This window comes from Peromyscus maniculatus, chromosome 11 (assembly GCF_049852395.1).
Source record: "Peromyscus maniculatus bairdii isolate BWxNUB_F1_BW_parent chromosome 11, HU_Pman_BW_mat_3.1, whole genome shotgun sequence".
NCBI classification, from domain to species: domain Eukaryota; kingdom Metazoa; phylum Chordata; class Mammalia; order Rodentia; family Cricetidae; genus Peromyscus; species Peromyscus maniculatus.
The window spans coordinates 65,569,283-65,589,295 of NC_134862.1; the positions used below are offsets into that span (position 1 = coordinate 65,569,283).

The 20,013-nt window shown below is 44.0% G+C and overlaps 1 protein-coding gene across 7 annotated transcripts in view; it reads left to right on the forward strand.

The window, feature by feature from the left end:
• The first annotated feature begins 1,899 nt into the window (after positions 1–1,899).
• The window catches only part of Abl2 (ABL proto-oncogene 2, non-receptor tyrosine kinase), a 103,847-nt gene continuing 85,733 nt past the window's right edge, over positions 1,900–20,013 (forward strand). For 3 of the 7 annotated variants that reach the window (XM_076547732.1, XM_076547726.1, XM_076547731.1), the window contains exon 1: positions 1,915–2,207. In XM_076547732.1, coding sequence (XP_076403847.1) covers positions 2,051–2,207 — 157 coding nt within the window. In that variant the 5' untranslated portion in view covers positions 1,915–2,050. Of the gene's footprint in view, positions 2,208–20,013 lie in introns of all 7 variants that reach the window. The other 4 variants (XM_076547733.1, XM_076547735.1, XM_076547736.1 and 1 more) reach the window with 3 other exon arrangements.

Genomic DNA, 20,013 nt, shown 5'->3' on the forward strand with positions numbered 1-20,013 from the left:
CTATGCAGTTACTCTGACCTTGAACTTGTGATCCTCCTTCCTCTGGACTGTTAGAATGGCAGGGATACAACATGACTCCCAGAAGAAAAAAAATTTTTAAATATAGGAAATCTTTGATATAAATGAAAATTCATGTTCTATTCAGTACTAAGGTGTAGTGCTTTCTTTGCTATGGGAACTAAATTCAGTTGTATCTGGCCACATCTTGGATGGCAATGAAATAATTTAATAGTGTTCTTTGCGTGCGTGCGTGCGTGCGTGCGTGCGTGCGTGCGTAGGTCACAGGACAACTCTCACTGTCAGTTCTTACCTTTTGCACTTGGTTTAAGACAGGCTCCCTTAGCCACTGCACATGCCTGGCTAGCTGGCCTGTGGGCTTCTGGACACCCTCTCTTCTTCTTGTAGACAAACTGGGATCACAGAGCTTGGGCTAGTGCATCTGGCTTTTCACTATGACTAGTAGCTTTTTGTGCGAGTTCTGGGCCTCCAAGTCCAGGTGGTCAGGCTTGCAGGGCAAGTACTTTTTTGGACACTAACCCATCTTTCCCCAGCCCCTAAGGCTCTTATAATAGTGAACATCTATATTGAAATCAGCTCAGTGGTAGAGCACTTCCCTGGAACTCCAGGCCCTGAGTTTGAGTCGCACCAACACACACTTTTGATCATGTGTGGTTCTACAAAAGAAAGGAAACCTGTTTTGCTAACTCTTCCCTTCCTTGTGGTTGTTTTCCCCTCCTACGCAATGGCTCCAGTCCTTATTCAAAAGCAAAATTTCAAGTGGTATGTCCAGCAACCGAGCCTTTTAAAAACACAACTAACAAGGAAGTCAAAGGAATAGCAGGAAATAAGCATCATGGAGTCTTCGAGGATTAAAAAAACAACCGGCTCAGCCTTCAGATGAACGAACCCAGTGGGGGTGGGATGTCGAGACAATTGCACACCGGGTTTGTGTCAATAAAAATCACGTCTCTTCCGCCCGGGTCACTATTTAGACAACAGAGGCTACAGATGAGTAAGTTCTGACTCAGAAACGAGGTCAAAGTGGTATTTTTTTCCTTGTCAACAAAGGAGGGCCCGACCTCGTGCACAGTGAGGAAAACATGTCCGTGGGGAGATTAGCTTTACTGTCAAGCGTTTTAAAGCCAATAGAAACACATGCGGTTAGATGGCAGAAGAGTTCGAGAGCAATCCATGGGAGAATGAGGAAGTGGGCTACAGCTGCTTTGCCAACAACACCGCAAAGTGCACGCAACCTAGGCGAAGGCAATTTAACATCAAGAAATAAGCCCCCAAATTAAAATTAAGTTAAACCTGCCCTTTACCATCGCCCGATGAATTCTGTCCCATTACAAACTTCCCTCTAGGCCAGCTGCTAAGTGTATGTGAAGGACTCCTCAACTGAACGGCAGCGAAGCACAGGGATTCAGAGCCTCAGCTGTTTGCGGCTGAGCTGCGCACGTGGTGGGTGCTCAGCCTCCTCTGACTTGACAGGTGGAGGTGGGACAGGGAAGACTGGGGGCCCACACTCCCCCAAGGCGGGGTGGTGTGTGGAGCCGAACGTGGGTGAACGTCCGCACCCGCAAGGTTCGGACCCGGAGCCCCGGCACAGGGAAGCACCCGAGGGCCCCCCAGCCTAAAGCTTCGGTGGATCGGTGGGCCCCGGCCTCCACCCAGCGGGGCGCGGCGCGGGGCGGGGCCACCTGGAGCTCCGCCCTCCGAGTAGCGGAGGTGCTTGGGCGAGAGAGAGAGAGAGGGGGGCGGGAGACGCTCTGTCCCACGCTCGCCCTGTGCTCGGTGGTTTAAAGATGGCGGCGGCGGCTGGGGCGCGGAGCCGCCGCAGGGGGAGGGAGAAGGAGAGTCTGTGAGACGCTGGGAGGCAGCGCGGCGGCGGCTGTAAGGAGTCCGCGTGCGGAGCCGCCGGCGACTCGGGCCTGGGGGCGGCCTGGGCTTGGGCTGGAGAGGCCGGAGCGGTGCCAGGAGCTCCGAGGCCGGAGCGGAGGAGGAATGTGAGCAGGGGTCGGCGGGGGCGCGGGAGTACGCGAGCGGCGGGATGGGGCAGCAGGTGGGCCGCGTCGGGGAGGCTCCCGGGCTCCAGCAGCCGCAGCCGCGCGGGATCCGGGGCAGCAGCGCAGCCAGGCCCTCGGGCCGCAGGCGGGACCCGGCGGGGCGTACCGCAGACACCGGCTTCAACGTCTTCACCCAGCACGGTGAGTGTGTCCGGAGCCGGCGGAGGACGTGACGGGGAGGCCAGGGGTGGGGTGGGGTCGGGGCGAGGTGCGAGGCGGACGGGCAGCCCTCGGGGGGCGAGGGCTGGAGGGGTGCCCGCGAGTGGGGGCGGAATCCGCTGCCATCTGGGCCAGTCACGGGGAGGCGAGGCACACCCCTCCCCCCGCCCCGGCTCGGCTCTCCAGCCTGGCTGGCAGCGTCTGGGGGCGGCGGCGGCGGCGGCAGAGAGAGCAGGCAGGGGTCTTAGGGACCCAAGCTAGACAGACTGTGTGCTGTCCTGGGACAGGACGGTGGCGTGGGGGGGACGGGGGCACGACTGTGGAACAAGGGATGGTACCCCTAGGGAGGGAAGGATGAAGGCAGGTACGAGCTCAGGTTCAGGAGGTGGGAGGATAAACCGGTTGTTAACGACGGGAACGAGTCGTGCCCTGAGGAATTGGGAAATAGGTACTGCATCTTAAGAGATCGTGGCATATTCCGCGTGTGCTTCGTTAAATCAGGCAGTGAGCAGCGTTAGCATGGTCAACCGTGAACCCTTGTTTAGCATCTCTTTACTTTCACCAGAGTATTTTCCCTAAACTAAAAAGGAAGGGCTTTGCCAAACCACCCTGTTCTGTGTATCTGAGTCGGACACAGGATTCTGAGATGGCTGGCGGGGCTGTAGATGGGTGGGTATGGTTAGGGCTTCCATGTGGATATGAATGTGAGTTTTTCTTTGAGCCGCAGTTGTGTGTACATATATGCATAGGTGCTCCAGGTAGTCTGGAACTTACGCCGTCTCATACAGTTTTCAGAAGAGCTGGCTCTAAACTATTTAAAATTACACTTATTTTGCGTGTGAGTGTATGTGTTGCGGGCGCATGTATGCAGAGCTCAGAAGACAACTCGGGGAATCATTTCTCTATCTCCACCATGTGGGTTCCAGGTATTGAACTCATCACCAGGCTTGGAGGCAAGTGCCTTTACTTACCGAGCCATCTTGTCGGTCCAGTGTCTCTAAACTCCTAATAAATACAGATTTTGAGCGCACACACTATTAATTCATGTGTCTTTATTATATACACGAGCTACTGTTCCAATGTAATTAGCAAACAGAAATAGAGTATAAGAAAAGGTGCTCTGTAAATCAGTGGCAGTGCACACAGCATGACTGAGACCCCGGGTTCAAGCCCCAGCAGCTCCCCCCCCCCAATATATTAATTTTTTTCCCTCTGAAGCCAAGTGGATTCTTTTGTTCCTCTATAGTGTTGTTGACCATTTTTGAGAGCACTTTTCTAGAGGAGGGCAGAATAGAGAAGGGGGAAAAAGCAGAAGATATCCTCATACCCTCAAAAGACTGGTGATGTAGATGTGAGTTCTATAGAAAGACTGGCTCGTATAAACTGGATGAGAAGTAGCAAACTACAGTTTCACTGACAATACATGTAGAAAGCAAAATAAAGAATATACAGTGTCCCACACCACATAGTTTGGGGAAGGGAAGGATAAGAAGTGTAAACTAGGCGGGCGGTGGTGGTGGCTCATGCCTTTAGTCCCAGCACTGGGGAGGCAGAGCCAGGTGAGTTCGAGGCCAGCCTGGTCTACAAAGTGAGTTCCAAGAAAGGCACAAAACTACATTGAGAAATCCTGTCTCAAAGAAGTGTAAACTAGTCACGAGAAAGGGCCTTTCAAAGGAAATGATGATAGATGGTAGTATGCAAAAAGATGATCCCAGCTATAGATTTATAGCTATCGGTCAAGTTGCGTCTGAGTTCTTCATTTGGACCTTTGTTTCCCTTTTCCTTTTTTAATTTTTAAAAAGCAGTTAAAATTTTTATTTGTACAGGTGTTTTGCAGCATGTATGTCTTGTGTGCCATATGCATCCCTGATGTCCAGAGAGGCCAGAAGGAAGGCATCAGGTCTATTCTTGGAACTAGATGGTGGTGAGCTGCCATGTGGGTGCTGGTAATTGAACCCAGGTCCTCTGGGGGAGCAGTGGGTGCTCTTAACCACTGAGCCATGTCTCCGGCTCCAGAGTTGTTTCTTAATGGAGGAGGTGGGTGATTTGGGGCATTTTAGTTTTCCATGCTCACTATTAAAGAAGTGCTGGAGCAGCTCTTCAAGGTGTATGGATGTATATGCAGGTGCTATTCTTATAGTGTTTATTAAAATACTAAAACAGGGGAAAGGGTTAACAGTTTTCAGGAAGAAATCCACATAGCTTTTCTTTATGGATTACCTAAGTGTGGCCCAGTGGGCAGCAGTGACCCCTTCCTTCTCCTTTGGTCTGTAAGAAGGAAGAAGTCATGAAGGATGGACAAGGTTTAGACCTGTGGAGTTGGAAAAGAGCAGGCTAGGCAGAAGACAACTGGAAAATGGGAAGTCATGGATGAAATAGGAGACAGGAGAGCAAAATTGCAAGAGTAGTTATTTGGATTTTCCTCTTCCTTTTTTTTTTTTTTTTTTTTTTTGTGATACAGAGTCTAACTGTACAACCCTGGCTGGCCTGGACCTCACTGTGTAGACCAGGTGCCTCTCAGACTGACAGAGATTGGCCTGCTTCTGCCTCCTGAGTGCTAGGATTAAAGAGGTGTGCCAGCATGCACACGTGTCCACTCTGTTTAGTTCAGGCTACCCTCAGACTTGCAGTCCTCCTCCTCCCTCAGACTCAAATGCTGGGATTATGGAAGTGAGAATCCAGCTGCCATCTTTGAGTTTATTTGTCTGTGAAAGAGATGTCCTTTAAGTTTGTAATTTTATGACTCTAAGTGAGGAATAATAGGAACAAAACCTTTAGTTGATGGAGAGAGACTGGGTTATAGGAAATCTGGCAGAAAAGCTTCATCAGTTTAGTTGATTGGCTATAGTTTATAGGCTCTATCTGTATACTCAAGTGTGAAAGGTAATGGCTGGGCAGTTGGCTTTGACGTCAGAGGATTAGAAGCAGTGGGAATAGGAGAGGTAAGTTCAAGGGTATTTGTGTTCATTCAGGGAATAAGAGTGTTTTTGAGTACCTATTGGGCTCTGAGGGCCTTGTGAACATGAGTCCTAACTTCAGGAACTTAAAGGACTTGATCTCTCACCCCACCCCCTGCGTAACAGTTCTGGCTGCCCTGGAACTTGATTTGTGGACCAGGCTGGCCCCAAACTCACAGAGATCTGCCTGCCTCTGCCTCCTGAGTGTGGGATTAAAGGCATGCGCCACCATGGCCTGGCTCAGGACTTGATTGTAATAATTCTCTTTGGGATTGTTGAAGGTGGGAACCCTGGGGCCATTGTGTCAGTATTTGAAATCTGACTGTTATTTCCTGTGTGGCCCTAGGCACGTTATATATTAGGCTCAGTAAAATAGGGATTATAAGAGTACCTAGTATTTTATGGGTTAATATATGCAAAGCATTTAGAATGATGCCTTGCACATATTATGAGTTCATTGTGGGCCAAATGTGATGGTGCACAACTTTAATCTCAGCACCTAGGAGGCAGAGACAGATGGATCTCTTGAGTTCAAGGCCAACCTGGTCTACAGTGAGACCCTGCCTTAATAAATAAATAAATAAATAATTTATGAAAAGAATTCAGTGTGTCTTACCTGTTTTCATCATTCTTCTTCATTATTATTTTTATTTTATGTTCATTGGTGTTTTGCCTGCATGTATGTCTGTGTTACACAGAATGTCAGAAGTCTTAGAACTGGAGTTACAGACAGGTGTGAGCTGCCATGTGGGTTCTGGGAATTGAACCCAGATCCTCTGGAAGAGCAGCCAGTGCTCTTAACCACTGAACCATCTCTCCAGCTCCTATTCTTTTTTTTTTTTTTTTTTTTAAGATTTATTTATTTATTATCTATACACAGTGTTCTGCTTGCTTGCATGTACCTGAACACCAGAAGAGGGCACCAGACCTCATTCCAGATGGTTGTGAGCCACCATGTGGTTGCTGGGAATTGAACTCATGACCTCTGGAAGAACAGCCAGTGCTCTTAACCTCTGAGCCACCTCTCCAGCCCTCCAGCTCCTATTCTTATTAAAAATGAGGATGTGTCAAAGTTAACATCAAGGTTTTGTACCTGGGTAACTGGGAATATGATTTTATTGTCAAGGTTGAAAGTTAGCAGATGGATGGGATGTTAATACAATAGCCAAAGGCTAGTGTGAAAAGAGTAGAAATAATAAATACTGGAAGAAATAAAGGTAAAGTAAGTACTTTTTAATTTTTGGAGGGCGGTAGTCTGGGGATTGATCTGAGGGCCTCATACAAGCCAGACTAGCCTACCACTGAGCCAATATGGATCCATTCATTTCATAATCTACCACGTTTCTAACAGTAGAAGCCCTGGGGAGGCTGAGATTAGTAATGTGAAGACATTTTTTGCTTGTACCTAAGGAGACAAAAGTGGGTGCTCTAGAGGGCTAGGGAGATGGCTTAGTGGTCTGGCACTTACCCAGCATGCCAGAAGTCCTGTCTTTAACCCCCTGTACTGTTTAAAAAACAGACAGACAGACACCTGAGGCTGAGACACTTGAGTTTGAGGCCAGCTTAGTCTGCATACCAAGTACACATTTGGCATTATTGTAAAAAAATACTCTAGGTCATGAAACTAGTATATAAATCACTATCCTTTGGCCGGCACATGCCTGTATAATCCCAGCCCTAGGAAGCTGAGGCAGATGGATTGCTGTGTATTTGAGGTTAGCCTGGGGGTATGGAGTGAGTATCAGACCAGCAAGGGTTGTGTAGTAAGGCCTTGTCTCAAAAAACTGGGGAAAAGTTTCCCGTTTTGAGTTGATTGAGTTCCTAGCATGTAAATCCATAACTAGAAGGTCTGGTGTAGAGCGGGAGAGATGGCTGAGGAGCTGAGTACTTACTGCTCTTTTTGCAGAGGACCCAGATTTGCTTGTCAGAACCCATTCGAGGTGGCTCAGAGCTGCGTGTAAGTCCAGCTGCAGATGATCTGATGCCGCCTTCTGGCCTCCTCCAGCATCTTCAGACACACACACACACACACACACACACACACACACACACACACACACACAGCAAAAATCTTAAAAGTATGATAGGCTCTTGAGTTTACGTGTAGATTTAAATTTTTTAAATGATTACTATTGTTATTGTGTGTGAATATCTATCTGTATGGGCAGTGTGTGTGTGTGCACATGTGTGTTTGAGTGCAGGTGTGCATGGGAGTCAGAGAGCAATCCTTGGTAGTTCTCTCCCTTCTGTCACGACTTCCTGGCGTTGAACTCATGTCACCAGGCTTGCACAGCAGTTGCCTTTGCTTGCTCAGCTGTCTCACTGACTCTCCATAGAGGTTTTAATGTAAGTTAGATATTCTGTGTATCTCAGAAAGTTTATCAGAGTCCATGATTTATTTCTTTAGCCAAGAGTGTCAATTTTTTCACTGTTAATGAGTAAGCTGTTAAAAAAAATTTGCTTTGCCAGAAATGTTTTAGAAATGTAATTTAGAAGGAATGAAATAGTAGGCTGTATTTTGGTATGAAAATATGATGTATTGTATGACTTGTCAGTTTTTTAGTTGAAGCTTTATTGGTGAGCTGTTGTTTTGTGTCAGTAATCTCGGGTTGAATGTCTTTGTCTTTCTTGTTTGTCTTGCTGGGTACAGTAGGTTGGCCTTGAATTTTCGGTAGTCTTCCTGCCTCAGCCTGCCCAGTGCAGAGATTATTAGTGTGCATCCCCAGGCCTTGCTGCTTACTCTACTTGTTAGTATCTGGCATATCTTTCAACAGTTAAAAGATTTCAAGTCAGTGTTGCTTCCTTCCTACCTCCTTCCTGAAAATTATATTAACACCCCCCACCACCACCAATTACGAGGTTTTGAATAATATTTTTTTAATATATATATATATATATATATATATTTTTATTTTATAATACCATTCAGTTCTACATATCAGCCATGGGTTCCCCTATTCTCCCCCCTCCCACCCCCTCCCCTTACCCCCAACCCACCCCCCATTCCCACCTCCTCCAGGACAAGTCCTCCCCCGAGGACTGTGATCAACTTGGTAGACTCAGTCCAGGGAGGTCCAGTCCCTTCCTCCCAGACTGAGCCAAGTGTCCCTGCATAAGTTCCAGGTTTCAAACAGCCAACTCATGCAATGAGCACAGGACTTGGTCCCACTGCCTAGTTGCCTCCCAAACTGATCAAGCCAATCAACTGTCTCACCTATTCAGAGGGCCTGATCCAGCTGGGGTCCCCTCAGCCTTTGGTTCATAGTTCATGTGTTTCCATTCATTTGGCTATTTTTTTTTAATAATTGAGTAAAACTGAAATTTATTATATGCCACAGTCATCTTAGGGACCTCCATGCTATATATATAGCCTCTCTGGTTCTATGGGTTGTGGTCTGATTGTTCTTTATTTTATATCTAGAATCCACCAATGACACACACACACCCACCACCACAAATTACGAGGTTTTGAATAATATTTTTTTTCTTAAATTCACTTTTAAATCATTGGAATTTTCTCTTTTGTACCTAAAGTGTATCCCCCCCTCACCCCAAGACAGGGTTTCTCTGTGTAGCCCTGGCTGTCCTGGAACTCACTCTGTAGACCAGGCTGGCCTCAAACTCACAGAGATCCGCCTGCCTCTGCCTCCCGAGTGCTGGGATTAAAGGTGTACGCCACCACCGCCCACCTCTTATAGTGCATTTTTAAGTCTTTACAGAGTAAGTTGTGGATGCTCCAAAGTGAAATGATATTCCCCAAAGATAGCATGATCTTAACTGTAGTTGTCCATTGAAGCAGTCTCTATATGTGGCCCAGTCTGGTATTGCCCTGTTTATTTAAGACAGAGTCTCCTGTAGCCTAGGATGGCCTAAAACTTGATACCTGAGGATGGCCTTGAATTCCCTATTCCCTTGCCTCCACTTCTCGAATATCGAGATTACAGATGTGTGCCACTACATGGGACTTGTAGGCTGATCTTGAACTCTCTAGTCTACCTATACCTCTAAGTTCCAGAATTGTAGGTATTATCATGCCTGGCAGTGATCACTAATTGTTAGGAGAATTAAATTTTTGTAGTTCTTTTAGATAGGGTCTCACTCTATATCAATCACAAACTGGCAGGCAACTCACCATGTAGGCCAGGAAAACTTTAAAAAAAATTATTTGACTGGGCATAGTAGTACATCCCTGTAATCCCAGCACTCTGGTGGTTGAGGTAGGAAGACTGAAAATTATGAATGTAGAAAACAGTGTAAAATACTCAGCACTCAGGCCCTTCATTAGTAGTGGACCATACTGGGTAGATGGTTGAGAACAGGAGGGGCAGCTGAGAGCTCACATCCCCAGCCCTCAGGCAGAGAGGGCACACTGGGAATGGTTCTAGTCCTTTGAATTCGAGTCCTCAAGGCCTGCCTCCAGGGACGTACCTCCTCTGATAAGACCACACCTCTAATCCTTCCCAAATGGTTCCACCAGCTGGGGACCAAAGATTCAAACTATGAGCTGATAGGGACCATTCTGATTCAGCCCACCACACTTTGTATCCTCTGCTAGAACTAGGTAGGCGTTCTGGAGTGGTTATGGTGTTCTTATTTAAATCACTTACATCTACTTACTTTTATATATTTCTGTAATAGTGTTAGTTACAGAATTATTATTCTGTAATAGTGTTAGTTTAAAACGTTTTAAACTGACAACATACCTGATAAGTAACAATTTTCCTTGATACAACTTTGTAGATGAGGGCTGGGGAGATGACTCAGATAGGTGGATCCTAGGAGCTCCCTGACTGACTGTTCTAGCTGGAACTGTGAGCTTCCAGTTCACTGAAAGACCCTGCTGCCTCAGGAAATAAGGTGGGAAAAGATTGAGAAAGACGTCCTCAGGTCAGTCTCTGGCCTCAGTGGGCCCATGTGGGTGAGCTCACCCTCATACTCATTAATGTAAGACGTACACAGGACACGTTGAAGACAAGAGCAAAAAAGAAAACTGTAGGTAGTTGTTTTTGCCATGACATCAGAATACCCAGATATGGAAGGTCATCTGATAGCATAAATGTAACTATGTGGAGCAGGGGCATCATTTTATAACATTAGAATATATAATTCAAGTGCTCCAATGATCTTGTATTAGAATTTATGTTAGCTGCCTAAAGTATTCTCTCTAGATTATTATAGCACTATGCAATTTATAAGAACTTTTTTATTTCCGGATAATATGTCAGACCTGTGCTACAAGAGCTTTTAGCTGCAGAGGGATCTTGCAGCCCAGAGCAGTTTCTCTTTCTTTATTAGTCTTAGACTAATTGCACATGTTAATGACTCTTAAGAAAATTTTTAGATATAGCTTAGACAGAACTGCTTTCCAAAAACTATTGATGCTCAGATAGCTGTTATAAACATCCTCATTTAAGTTAGAGGATCCAGATGGTGGTGGTGCATGCCTTTAATCCCAACACTTGGGAGGCAGAGGCAGGCGGATCTCTGAGTTCAAGGCCAGCCTGGTCTACAAAGTGAGTTTCAGAACAGCAAGGACTAAACAGAGAAACCCTGTCTTGAAAAACCATTAGAAAAAAAAAAAAAAAAAAAAAAAAAAGAAGTTAGAGGATCCTGCCCTGGCCCTGCCTCCACCTGAGAGATCTTGTCTGTCTCTGAGTGCTGGAATTAAAGGAATGCACTACCATGCCCAGTGAAAATATTTATTTTTATCATTTTTAATTATGTGTATGTGCCTTTGTGTGGGTATGTGTACGTTAGTGCAGGTGTCTATAGAGACAGAGGTTTCGGGTCCCCTGGAGCCTGAGTTGCAGGTACTTACGGGCCCATCTGCTGGAAGCCGGACTCAGGTACTCTCTGGGAGCATCTGATGCTGACCCTGAGTGAGCTCTCTAGCCACCACCATCAGTCTGTAAAAGGAAAAATGTTACAAACTTTTGAGTGTGAAAGTGAGGTGTGTGTGTGTGTGCGCGCGCGCGCGCGCGTGCACATAATTTTTTGTTAGTAAGCACTGCTGTTTTGGGTTGCATGCATACTCTGAGAATATCATACAAATTAGAACATTGTTTTGATATTGCTTTCAGTCAAACTTCCAATCAAATAAAAGCATAGATGAATACACATGTAATATAATAGTATCCCTGAGAGAGGGATCTGTGGTTGGTATGTAAAATGAATAAAAAAATAATAGTATCCCAAATTTAGTCTGGATTCCTTAAAGAAACAATAACTACATTGAGCTCTTGCTTCATTTTGCTTCTGGTAAATGTGCTGAGTGTTTGGTGATTCGCTGGCTTCTCCACAGTGAGCTCTGCCAGTGTTGGGTTTTGACCAGCATAACACAGCTCAGCAGCTCAGGCCATCTGTATTCCCTGGTTTGCTGTCCTAGGAGAGGACTGGCCCAGAAATCTTTCAGTTGATGTGGTCAAGGTCAAAAGTAGCTTAATAGACAGTATGTACATATATTTTCGTAATCTGCCCTTCCCTCTATGCTAATTATAACAAACTGAAAAAACTACTGAGTTAAAACCCAAGCTTGCCACTTAGTACTTTGTGGTTTCAGGTAATTACTAAGAAAATATTCTGTAAAAACTAACAATATATTGTTTGTATCACCCATCTGTTCTTTATTTTTAAAAAGGTTGATGCCGGAAGCTTTTTGTCATAGTAACTCTTTGATTGATTTAAAGATTTCATTTAATGTACAAAGATACCTAAATGTAGAATACAAATGTACCATAGAGGAGCTTATATAGTAGTCAGTAAATAAATAGCTGGGCATGGTGACACACACCTCTAATCCCAGCACCAGGGAGGCAGAGGTGTGTAGAGGCCAGCCTGTTCTACATAGTGAGTTCCAGGACAGCCAAGGCTATGTAGAGAGACTGTCTTTAAAAAAAAAAAAAAGTTTAAGGTTTATTTAGAACTTAAAAAAAGATTTAATGAGTTTTATGTTCCTAGGAATTTTGTGTGCATGTGTGTCTGTGCACCACACGTGTGAAGGGCACACAGTGCCCAAAAGAGGCTCTGGAGTGGCAGGCAGGTGTAAACACCATGTGGGTGCTGGGAATTGAACTGTGTCATCTGCAAGAGCAACTGGTGCTCTTAACCACCCCTCCAGCCCAGATCTATGGATACACAGTAGACAACCATTCATTCATTTATTCATTTATTATCGCTATTACTATTATTATTACTTTTTTTTTTTTTTTTTTTTTTTTTTTTTTTTTTTTTTGGTTTTTCGAGACAGGGTTTCTCTGTGTAGCTTTGCGCCTTTCCTGGAGCTCACTTGGTAGCCCAGGCTGGCCTCGAACTCACAGAGATCCGCCTGGCTCTGCCTCCCGAGTGCTGGGATTAAAGGCGTGCGCCACCACCGCCCGGCTTGTTTTGTTTTTTTGAAACAGGGTTTCTTTGTGTAATAGCTCTGGCTGGCCCAAAACTCAGGCTGGCCTTGAACTTTAAAGGTGTGTACCACCACCACCTGGCTATTATTATTATTAATTAATTAATGTTTTGGTTAACATACAAATAAATGGATTTTACCCTGACATTTTCATGCATATATCTTCATTGTTCAGATAGTAATATATGATATTTATTATATTAATACATAATTTATAGTCAGTGAAGTGCTTTGAACAAACTTTAGCATTCTTTGAAGTTGTTGGGTTTTAAAAAAGTGTTTCAGATCTGCTTTTATTTTCTTAATATTCTTTCCCCCACTTAATTGTCCTATTTTTAGCCTAACTGTACTTTACCATATTTATTTGTTTAGTTATTTGAGACAGTCTCACATTGTAGCCCTAGCTGACCTGGAACTCACTATGTAGTCCAGAGCGGCCTTGAACTCTAATCAATCCTCCTACAAGTTAAAGCTTATAGAGTGACATGCTTGTCTTTTTAAGTCTTCAAGTAAAAGCTTATGAAATTCTATCTTTATCATTGTTTCACTAAAAATTTTTATTATGTTCTATGATTAACCCTGTTTAGAAAAATGCTAATGCTTTTATAAGTTCTTTGACCTAATTATTTCAAGACCTTTTCTTGAAATTATTAACTGTTCAAAAAGAAGAGTCGTCTTGGTGATGGGCTGTGGTCGTCAAGGTGTTCTCAGCTCTGAGCAAGTAGGTTGTTTCCTTCTCAAGTCTAAAGTCACCCACTTAGGTCGAGCACTTACTTAACGTAGTGTCGGCCTATCTATTTATCTATTTATCTATTTATTATCATTATCTATATCTATCTATCTATCTATCTATCTATCTATCTATCTATCTATCTATCTATCTATCTATCTATCTATCTATTTATTTTCCTGAGACAGGATCTCTCTGTGTAGCTTTGGTGCCTGTCCTGGATCTCACTCTGTAGACCAGACTGGCCTCGAACTCACAGAGATCTGCCTGGCTCTGCCTCCCTCCCCAGTGCTGGGATTAAAGGTGTGCGCCACCACCCTCCAGCTGTGTTGCTTGTTTTTTTTGTTTCTTTGGTGTTTTTGTTTGTTTGTGAGACAAGGTCTCACTGTATAGCGCAGGCTGGTGGTGAGCTTTCCGCAATCCTCCTGCCTCTGTCCTGGGGTTATAGGCATGAGCCAACACACCTTGCTTATTTCTTGTTCTTTCTTGGCAGTATACAGAATTTTTTTGGTTCTGGAAATGAAGCCAGTACCTCATTCCTGTTAGACAAGTGTTCTACCACGGAGTTAAAGTTCTGCCCCATCTTTTCATTTTTATCCTCTAAAATTCTTTGTCTTAAAGCACAAGGGTTTGATAGGGTAGATGTGGGAAAAGTGTGTCTTAAAGGAGGACTCTTTACACATACCGTTTTTGGAGTTTGTTGTTTTCAAGTTTAGGACATTTTGCTTATTTCTCTGCTTTCCATAGTATTTGCCTTTTCTTATGTCTATATTATATATAGATTAAATCACATTGTTGTCTTTACAATTGGGTTTTCAATTAGCAAATTTCATCAAATTCTTTGCTGATTTGCTTGAACTCAGCTATTCCATACACTGCAGAATTGCTGCTTCTATCTGCTTCAGCAGTTTCTGTGGGTGGTGTGTGTTGGCAGGACTCTTCAGTTACAAGAAATAGAGGTCAGCTTATGCAGTCCATAGAAAACTCCCATGGCTGTGTAGAGAATTCAAGGACAGGAATGCAGCAAGGCCTGTCCAGAAACAGGAAGTAGAAGGTTGCTAAAAACTCAGCCAATATTTATTTTCTGTTTCTTGTGGCTTCTGTTTGCTCATTTTATTCTCCTTTCTAATAGAGTTCGTATTACACTCCCTATTTCTTAACCTTCTGCTCTGATGAATAGGATGGTCCATATGATGTTCATTTCTTGGTCTTGGCTCTAAGTTTCCAGGACTGTCACCACGTGTTAAGACTTTTTCCGTTTCTATAATTTTGAGCTAAATGATAGATTGTGATGAGGGCTGAAGTGTGTATAGAGGATGTAGCCTACTTTTCTCTACCAAATAATTGTTAGCACTCTGCTTCGAGTTGTGACATCTGAAATGTGTCCAGGTATTGCTGGATGTCCCTGTGGATATACAATCATCCATTGCTGAGAACCAGTAACCAAAAATATGTTTGGCTGCTGTCAGCCTCCCACTGTGAGGGTCTCAGGAGGCTCTGGGAGTTGGGGAGGTCTTGGATGTTTTTGTTTTTTTGTTTTTTTTTTGTAGCAGCCCTTAACAGTTTTTCAAATTGTTCCTTTTAAACTTATTTTTCTCATATAAGTTATCTGTATTTAATGTGCTTTTTATTTTTTTTTAAGTGGTTTGGGAGACGAGTAGGCAGCCTACATTTATTATTATTCCATTGATTTATTTATTTCGGGGGCGGCATATGTACTGGGATACATGTATGGAGGTCAGAGGACAACTGTTCTTTCATTCCAGCTGTGAGGGTTCCAGGTATTGAACTCAGGTTGTGAGACTTGGCAGCAAGCACTTTTGCCTGCTAAGCAAGCCATCTCAGCAGCCCTGATGTGCTTTCTTAAAGTCTTTGACTAAATTTTATTTTAGAGTTTGTCATTTTGGGTTATTTCTCTGAATCTCGGGAGTTCTGCAGATTTCCTTCTGGTTGGTTTTTCTTTTTCCTGAGAGCAAGTGGTATATATGTGAAGGTATTAATTGTTTGTTTGTTTGTTTTTAAAGAAGAAATTTGTGACTTTGGTTCTTCGACAGAGGCATAGAAATTTAGAACTGGAAGAACCCCTAAATACAGTGATGTCAATAAAGTTGATCTACAGACAGGCAAGACTGGTGTGTGGGCAGTTTAAAACAGTTGATGATGCCCCCATAGCCTGCTGCTAGGTGCAGAGGAAGAAATGCATTCTTTTCTCACTCTTAACTCTGTTCTTGGCTGAAATCATTGTAACAAAAGGCAGACCAGTAAGAGAAACTCCGTGAGTTGGCCGTCCTCTGCTTTTACACACAAGGATGTTTCATTTAGATTGTTTGCTGCCATTGCCTTGACCCGTCCACCGCCCCCCCCCCCCAAAAAAAAGACAGATTCTTCTGTAGCCCAGGCCAACCTAGAACTTGATATGTGGCCAAGAATGACCTTGAACTTCTGGTCCTCCTTCCCAGTTTGTGCAAGCAGCTGGCTGTGTGTGATCTGGGTACAGAAGTGGGGCTCTCTGTGCATCTGTAGGAACTCTGCCTCCAGCCAGGTCCCCAGCCCTTAGCAGCCTGACTTTCACTTTCTGTGTTCTCCAGTCCTCTGCTGTCCTGGAGGTGGCGTATATATACCTGTTTTTCTCTGTTCTAAAAGCCTTTATGATAATATAGAGGGGAAATGTAGCACGCCGTTTATTAAGGTTAATAAATACAATGGATTAGTTCATTTGACACTAGTTTGCAGAAATTGTGTTGAATTTTACTCAAGTTTTTAGACTTACGTTTACAGGCGTAGATAATTACTCTCAGGCAATATGTTGCTTTTAAACAGTTTGAGATAAAGATAGGTGGTACTGACCTGTAATCCCCTCTGTTCTGGAGGCTTAGGCAGGAGAAGCCATAGTTTAAGGCCTGTCTAGGCTGCAGAGTGAGTTTCCAAGCAGCATGGGCACTGAGACCTTGTCTGGGCTGAAGGTAGAGCTCTTGCTTAGTATGTGTGAGGCCCCACATTCAGTCCCCAGTGAAGGAAGGGATGATGTTGACACATTTAACAAAATGACATTTCTAACTTTAAACAGATTTTTTAATCTTAAAATTCTTTTCATTGTTGTTTGCTTTTTGCATGCATTTGTCTGTTTTTTTTTTTTGTATGTGTATGTATGTGTGCATATGTGTGCTTACTAGGCAAGTGTTCCACCACTGGGCTAAGCCCCCAACTCCTCCACCTTATATTTTGAGACAAGGTCTCTCACTGAAGCTGGAGCTCATAGATTGGCTAGACTTGCTGGTTGGCAAACCCCAGGGATCTTTCTGTCTCTGGCTCCCCAGTGCTGGTATGGGCTGCCTGGGCTGACCTTCTCCATGGATGCTGGATCAGAGCTCGGGTGTTTATACTTGCTTGGCAAGCACTTCATTGAGTGCTTTCCCTATCTAGCCCCTTGGTTTCTTTTGAAAAAATGATGTCTGTGACTGGCCTTGTACTTCTAATCTCCTACCTCTGCTTCCTAAGTGTTTGGATTAGAGGCCTGCACCTCTATGTCCAGTTTATACTTGCATTCTTTTTTTTTTTCAAGACAAGGTTTCTCTGTGTAGTTTTGGTGCCTGTCCTGGATCTTGCTCTACAGACCAGGATGGCCTCGAACTCACAGAGATCCGCCTGGCTCTGCCTCCCGAGTGCTGGGATTAAAGACGTGTGCCGCCGCTGCTGCCCGGCTTTATATTTGCATTCTTAAGGCTTTTGGATTTTCTTGGTGGATGCTTATAATTGTAGCATAGATTTGTAGTGTGTGTGTGTGTGTGTGTGTGTGTGTGTGTGTGTGTGTGTGTGTGTGTGTGTATTTTTAATAAGACAGGGTTTCACTGTGTAGCCCTGGCTGGCCTGGAGCTTGCTATATAGATCAGGTTGGTCTGGAACTCACAGAGATCTGCCTGCTTCTGCTTCTCAAGTGCTAGTATTAACAGCATGTACCATTGGCTGTAAAGCATACTGTTAATAGCACAGACTTTTGTGTTAGACCATGTGAGTTTAAGATTCTTAATTAAATTAATGATTTTGGTAGTTTGACTTAGATATCAACAAATTTAGAACCTTAAGAGACCTTAGAAGTCATATGTTTCTAGGCAAGTTATTTTTCTCTATTTCATCTATATAATGATGTTGGGAGTACTTAACCTGACAGTGTTGTTGTAAGGATTAAATTATTGTTATGTGTAAAATTCCCGGAGTGTGTGGTACATGGTAAGTGCTCAGAAGGAGGATAGTTGTTAGGACTTACAAGTTTTGAGAAATTACGTTTATTTTTATTTTTATTTATTTATTTATTTATTTATTTATTTTGTGTGTGTGTGTGTGTGTGTGTGTGTGTGTAGTTCTCGGGATTGACTGTAGGACCTCACATGTGCCAGGCAAATGCTCTACTCTTGAGTTACAACTGTCCAAGTTTCTCTTCTGTTGGTTTTTTTTGTTGTTGTTGAAGCACTTTCAGATAGCTCCAAATGCCCAAATGCATTTTTAAAAACAGCCTGAAAAATGTTAAGGCTAAGATGATTTTGAGATATTAACATACGGTATCATATTTAGGTATATGCTATGCCTTGACTTAATTTCCATGTTGGATGTATACCTAAGCATAATATTTAGCTTTGTTTTGTTTTATTACAAACCACCTTCCTGATTGGATGTGTTTGCTCAGCACTTCACTTAGGGAAATCACTTATTCCTCTCTTACAAAGAAACTGGGTACCAGCACTTGGGAGATAGAGGCGAGATGATCAGGAATTCAAGGTTATCCTTAGTTATACAGTGATTTCGAGGCCAGCTTTGACTACAGGAGACCCTGCCTCACCCCTCACTGACTCCCCAAAGGAACAAAGTGTATTTTAAAATGATCCTAAAAATACTCGTGTAGCTACGCTAGAACAGAAATGGAGAGCTAGTGAGGCTAAGTACAGAGGTGTTGGAGGAAGTGTTCGAAGAGGTGTGTTGGGGATCCCTCCCTGCAGTGGGGTCTGGTGGCAGCTGGCGCTGCCATGCTGTGAGAAATCAGAGGCTGCATGCTTGCTTGCCTTTCCCATCGTGGGCTTTGGGGATTTTGGCGTCATCTTTCCTCGGTGCGTCTCTCTGGTGTACTTTGCTCCAGCTGGCTTTCATGGTTTTGGCTTGTCTGTAGTGTATAATGGCTGCTCAGGTTTTTCTTATCATAAATATCTTAAAATATTCCTTTGGCTTATCCCTGCTGCTGAATGGCTGTTCTTTCTTTCAAACTGTAAATGATTTCTTGAAGGGTCAATTATTTCAGCCATCTGAATTCAGAAGGTGTGGCGGGTCTTCCTGCACTCTTCTACCAGCTGTGTTAATGTGGCAGTCAGTACTCAGCATCAGTCCCTTGCGTGTCTACCAGAGGTCGATTATATTTCCAACCACACATACATATCCATGTATGCATATGTAATCACTAGCATCCCCTGTTTTATTATTTATTTGTAAAAATTTTATATTTATTTACTTGTAGTGTAAGTAAATGTATGTAAATGTATGGGCACGTGTGTGCCATGGTGTATGCGTGGAGGTCAGAGTTGCTTGTGGGAGTGGGCTCTCTCCTACTAAGTGGATTCTGGAGATCAAACACAGGTCATCAGGCTTGGTGGCAGGTGCCTTTCTCCTCAGTCATCTCAATTGTGTGGTGCCTTCTCTCCCCACATTAGATCAGTGTTTGGCAACTCTCCCCTACCCCCTACCCTTGATTTGTGTTGGTTGAGAACTTACCAATTTATTATTAGTGTGTACTTGTGTGTGTATGGGCATGTATGGGCATGTGTGTCCAGTGCATGTGTGGTGTTGGTTGTCTTCTACTTTGATGTGATGTTTTAGTTTTCTTCCTGTTGTAATGAAACACTAACCAGAAACAACTTTGGGAGGGAAAGGATGTTTGGCTTCTAAGTTACTGTCCATCATCAGGAGAAGCCAGGACAGGAACTCAAGGCAGGAATGGGGACAGAGACTATGGAGGAGTGCTGATCACTGGCTTGCTTTCAGTTTCATATTCAGCTCCCTTCTTACACAGCACAGACGCACCTACTGTGTAAGATGTGGGTGGTACCACATCTAGCCCACCCACAGTGGGCTAGAGCCTCTGTCATCATTTAGTAGTCAAGAACATACCTCACAGACATGCCCACGAGCCAATCCCATGGAGGCAATTCCTCGGTTCAGGTATGTTAACAACTAAAGCTAACTGTGACTCAGGCTGCCAGACTTGCAAGCACCTTTACCTGCTTGCTGAGCTGTCTCTCTGTTTTGTTTTTTTTTTTTTTGTTTGTTTTTTGTTTTTTGCTTTTGAGACAGGCTCTCTCACTGTATCCCAGTCTGGCCTCAAACTCATGATGATCCTCCTGTCTCATCTTCTCAATTGCAGGCGTCACTGTTCTTGGCTCCACTTATTCATGGAGCTCTGAGGTCAGCCTTGAGTGGTGTTCTTCAGGAGACAGAGCCCACGGCTTTGGGTCTCTCTGGGACCTGAAGCTTGCCTGTTATGCTAGGCTGGCTAGCCAGTGAGCCCCAGATATCTGTCTTGACCCACTGAACCATCTCCCAACCCCCCCCCCCCCCGTTTATATATATATAATTTCATTGTATGGGTAATTTTATAATTTAAGTTGTATAAATACTATAGTGAAAAATTGTGCAATGTGTCATTTTACACACCCGTTAGCA